The sequence below is a fragment of the Belonocnema kinseyi genome, chromosome 10 (assembly GCF_010883055.1).
Source record: "Belonocnema kinseyi isolate 2016_QV_RU_SX_M_011 chromosome 10, B_treatae_v1, whole genome shotgun sequence".
Taxonomy (NCBI): Eukaryota; Metazoa; Arthropoda; class Insecta; order Hymenoptera; family Cynipidae; genus Belonocnema; species Belonocnema kinseyi.
This window is the reverse complement of record NC_046666.1, coordinates 98,996,871-99,002,278: the sequence shown is the minus strand read 5'-3', so window position 1 is coordinate 99,002,278 and position 5,408 is coordinate 98,996,871. Positions and strand designations below refer to the sequence as shown.

Genomic DNA, 5,408 nt, shown 5'->3' with positions numbered 1-5,408 from the left:
AAACCAAACGCAATAGGAAAATTATGGAAAACATTAAAAAAGGAAGACTTGCCAAAATTTAATGAAGAACAATGGTTAAGAAAATTAGGCCAACTCATTGAAAAAATATTGAGTAAAAACCTAACCATTATTCGCATCCGTATAGGAGATCCTTTAATTTCCCCATTGGAAAAAGAGTCATTCCAAGAAATGTTAGAATTTCTATTAACATACTACCCAGAAAACTCATTTTCACTGTACTTCGTCAACACAAGAGAATTGTCAAAGGAAGAAAAAGAAGCAATTGTGAAAGAAGCACACGCAAGTCACATGGGCGAACAAAACACTTTAGAAAAGGCACAAAAATTAGGACATTGGACTAATATGAAAAACAATATTAAAAAATATGTAAGACATTGCCCCATTTGTCAACTTAATAAAACGACAAGAATGAAATATCAGATGGAGAGTATAATCCCTGATATCCCTTTAAAACCAAACGATAAAATAGCCATGGATATCTATGGACCTCTCCCAGAAACAATTAAAGGTAATAAGTATATACTGAGTATACAAGACCGATTAACCAGTTATACATTACTACTCCCTTTAAAAAATGAAACCACTAAAGATATAATTGAACAATTAATGGATCACTACATTTACACCTTCGGAGCAGCAAAAACAATATTAACTGATCAAGGACAAAACTTCATCTCTGACCTAATGCAACAGTTCGAAGCAGCCCTCAAAATACAACATATCAAAACGACAACTTTTCACCCACAATCAAACGGAAACATTGAAAGAATGTATTTAACGCTCGGAAATTTAATCAAAACATCTATGGCAGATAATAACAAAGAATGGGATGATAACTTAAGATTTATAAATTTTGTCGTAAACACAACAAAAAATCAAACTACTAGATTCTCACCGTTTGAACTTACCTTCGGAAGAGAACCCAATCTACCATCAACCGTCTAGCAAAACCCGAATATAACTTACCAAGAATTAATTAGAAAATGGAAGAAAAAACACGAGATAAATCTATGCAGAGCCAGGGAAAGAATTAGTCTAGAAAATGAAAAGACGAAAAAATACCTCGACGCGAAAATTATAAATCATCACCCACTGTATAAAGTAGATCAGTTGTTTAAGGTAAAAAACAATACAAAGACCAACAAACTAGATCCCTCCTAGAAAGGTCCTTATAAAATAATTAACATTCTGGACAACAACAATCTTAAAATCCTAACAAAAAATAAGGTAGTACAAGTCCATATTGAGAACGTCATGCCTTATTTTTCAGATGAAGGTCAGTCTATCCCTACTGACAATGATAACCCTGGTTAAAGCTCAAGTGAGAATCGAGCCACTGACGACTAACCTATATAAAGAGAAACTCGGTTTAGCTACTATTTACGAAGAACAATGGATACTGATAATCGGAATTAACCTCACCAATACTCATGAGAGAATATATAACATTAACAAATTAAAGGACTTTTTAGTCCAAAATTACGATAGTAAATGCCCAGTTAAAAACACTGTTAATAGTATGGTTTACAGGTACAATCGATTAAAAACAAAAGAAATTTTATTACATAATATTATGGGGAAAACTAGATACATTATCCCAAAACGACATAGATCAAGTTGACTATGAATTTGATCAAGTCTATTCGAATAATAAAAAGGTGGCCGAAATTGTCAAAAATAACACGAAGATCATTAAACTAATTCTTGATGGTTCCTCACAAGATATGCAAAGTCTTAACGGCAGGCTCATGGCCGAAAGTCAATTAATGAAGCAATTAGTAAACTCGTCAAATGAAAACCGAAAACAACTCCTATTACAGAATAAGATAACAACCTTAGAGATCTTCATCTCCGAGATGAGTGAAGACCTGTCGACCGCTTTAAACGCAATTAACATCGGTAAACATGGAATGATGGAACCAACAATAGTCACACCCGCAATACTAAAATCCACCATCCAAGAATTCGAAACTCAGTATCAGACAAGATACCACTTTGAAGGACAAGAAACTAACTATCAAAGAATAATTGACTCAGCAGATATCAATATACTGACAAAAAAAGATTGTGTAATATACATTATAAAATTACCGGTATTAAAAAACGATATCTTAACTATCGAAAGAATAATACCTCTCCCTAATTAACAAAAAGATGGGACTTTTACCAGTATCATATTGGATCATGAATATCTCCTCACCGGAAGGTATATCTATGTACCAACTGATAAAGAAAGTTTAAGTAAATGTAAATCAGTGGAAGGAATTAAAGTATGCAAGAGACAGCAACCTGACTTCTTGACTTATCAACAGGATACTTGCGACGCTAGTCTTCTTAATACCTAATCTAAAGGTAAATGTAAATTAGAAACATTTTTACTAAAGCCAGAGACTTATATACCAATTTCAAATGGATACCTAGCTATATTTACCCAAACGGAGCAAATCGACTTGATCTGCCCCAGTCACTCAATGGAGACCCAAACCATTAATATAGGAACATTTATAATAACCGGACAAAATTGCAAAATTATGCCGCCAAGAATTTCATTTAATATTAGAAATAACGACCTAAATATCACGCGGACAGTGAAACTGAATTTAACATACGACCTAGACATACCCGACATAACTTTAATAAAGAACAAAATGATTTTACTACCATACATTATCGACTCAAATACGCTACGCAACACTCACCTTAGTCTAGAAAACGCCGAAAGCATTTTAGACACGATTTCAAGTCATCACCGAGTCCAAACATGGAAACAAAATGCTTTAGAATGGTTAAGATATTTAGGATATACATCTTTGGGTATAATTACCTTCTTGACTATGTATAAAATAGGACTGTTCAACGCTATAATTGATCTTGTGAAACGTCTAATAGGCAACTGTTATACAAATTGTGGTTTGGGAAACAAAACCAATACTGTACACCGACAAGAGGCAGTTCCAATGATTAATACTAATGTTTCTGTACCGAAAATAATCACATCTAGATCTTTAAAATTTTAGGTTTTTAGAGACTAAAAACAATCCAAAAAGGGGGCTGTAATATGTAAATAGCCACAGCTTTCTCCTTTGAATAGATAAGCAGCCTATATATTAAAGGGCATTAGGACCGCTAAGTCAGTTCTAATCTTGACTTGACTCTGTAACTATACTAAATAAAGGCGCGTGATATCTCACTAGAGATATCACATATTTCTAAAAAACACCTTCGAGCCTTTTTCACCATAACAACGATTTTAAGGCAATTTTTTATTTTGCCGTTTTTTTAATGTTAGGAAAAAATCTAATTAACAAAATATATCAATTATCAACCCAAAAGTTTACTTTTAACAAAATAAATTAATTTTTTATCAAATAATTGGTGTTTTAACTAATAAAATGTACCGGATAAAGTTTCAACCAAAAATGTTATAGTTCAATTTCCACATAAAAGCGATAAATTTTTAATCAATCCTAGAATAGTTACATTTTCAGATAAAGAATAATAATTTTTAACAGAAAAAATGAATTTTTAACATAGTTGTTAAACTGTAAATCAATAAGATGAACTTTTGACCAAGAAAATTAATGATCTACAAAAAAAGAGAAATTTTAAACAAAATACATGAATTTTCAACGAAATTATTTAATTTTGAAGTCAAAAAGACGAATTATCGACAAAAAGTTGCATTTTTTAAGCGAAAAATATGAGTTTTCAATCAAAGAGTTAGACTTTCAACCAAATGGTTAAATTTTCAACCATAATTATAAAACGTTGTTAAAAAAAAGCGTATTTTTTTTTGCAAAGTAGTTCAACTCTTAGTGAAATAATCGACTTTTAAACCCAAGAAGATGTACAGTCGATATTTCACACAGTTGGTATTTCACACGGACAAGACCTGTGATAGTATTGGAGTGAACGTCGTTTCAAACCTGGGATTACTGAGCTGGCCACAAGTTGCTCAACCATACCGATAGGAGACTCCTCGAGATCACTTCTCTTCTCCCCACCACGTAACTCGTGACACAAAGTTAAGTCACTCTACTCGAGGACTGCGGAGAGAAGAGGATGACCTGCCTTTCGAGACTCTTTGGCTCGAGATGAGAAAAGGGCGAACGACGCTTCGCTCCTAGTCTCTGTATTTAATTTCGAACGATTTTCGCCAGCACCACCTATTACCTGAGGTTTTTGAAAACTAAAATAAAGCGCCCCCAATTACTCAGGCCAGTTTACGAACTGAAATAGATGATAGACGGTCATGGACATAGGAAACACGGGACTAGGCATGCCATTGCGGGGGTGATGCAATGAGGAGGGTGGTCCGCCACCTTTTGATGTCCCGCGTCAAACATGACAGCGCCCACATGTTTACATTTTCATGCACTCGGCAAAAATGCTATTGCGCATAATCAAATAACACATCGTCAGATGGCGGCTCTCCCCACTCATGGAATCGTCACCCCTCCCGTGGATTCAAACCCGCTCGCCAAATTAGGATGGCATGCCTAGTCCCGTGTTTTCTATATCCATGCCTATGTCCATGGTCCATGTCATGGACATAGGAAACACGGGACTAGGCATGCCATTGCGGGGGTGATGCAATGAGGGGGGAGGTCTGCCACCTTTTGATGTCCCGCGACAAACATGGCAGCGCCCACATGCTTATATCTTCATGCACAGTTTTTCGGCAAAAATGCTCGTGCGCATATTCAAATGGCACATCGTAAGATGGCGACTCTCCTCACTTATGGAATTCTCCCCCCTCCCGTGGATTCAACCCCGCTCGCCATAGTTAGGATGGCATGCCTAGTCCCGTGTTTCCTATGTCCATGGTCCATGTAGACGGTTCTACTTGAGCGGTCAAACAGGGCAACATTTTATAAAATTGCTAAAAAATATTTTAAAGGTGTATATGCGAACTGGGCCTATTCTTCCTGTTAATAACAGTTAATATGAATTCTTTTGAATAACCCTTCCAAAATTTTTCTAATCTTTGAAATTCCTTTAAATTATAAAAATAAATTAAAAATTCCTTGACATCTTTTAAAACATCCCCAAATCTAATTTTCAAACATTTTTAACTATTCAATAAGGATAATTTTTAATTCGATGGGATTCAAGTCTTCAAATTTTGAATTTAAAATTGAAAGCTTATTCATAAAAAATTATTAATTATGGATTAATTAAAAGCGTTCAAAATGTAAACTTACGTTTTTCCATTAGGCAATCACTAAATGAAATTATTTCAGACTGAAATTTAGAAAACAGAAAAATTTCAAAATGTTAAAAATTTTAATGTTTGTAGATTAGTTAAAGTATTAAATTAAAGTATTAATAGAAATTACTCGAGTTAAAGTTTAACTATTTCTAAAACGATTTTTGTATATAATTAT

The 5,408-nt window shown here is 34.1% G+C and overlaps 1 protein-coding gene across 1 annotated transcript in view; it reads left to right on the top strand.

Annotated features, from left to right (window-relative positions):
• LOC117181286 overlaps nt 1-5,408 on the top strand; it is a 40,458-nt gene that overhangs the window by 1,167 nt on the left and 33,883 nt on the right. The window contains exons 3-4 of the mRNA XM_033373846.1: nt 1,292-1,508; nt 1,609-2,090. Coding sequence (XP_033229737.1) covers nt 1,292-1,508; nt 1,609-2,090 — 699 coding nt within the window. The remainder of the gene's footprint in view (nt 1-1,291; nt 1,509-1,608; nt 2,091-5,408) is intronic.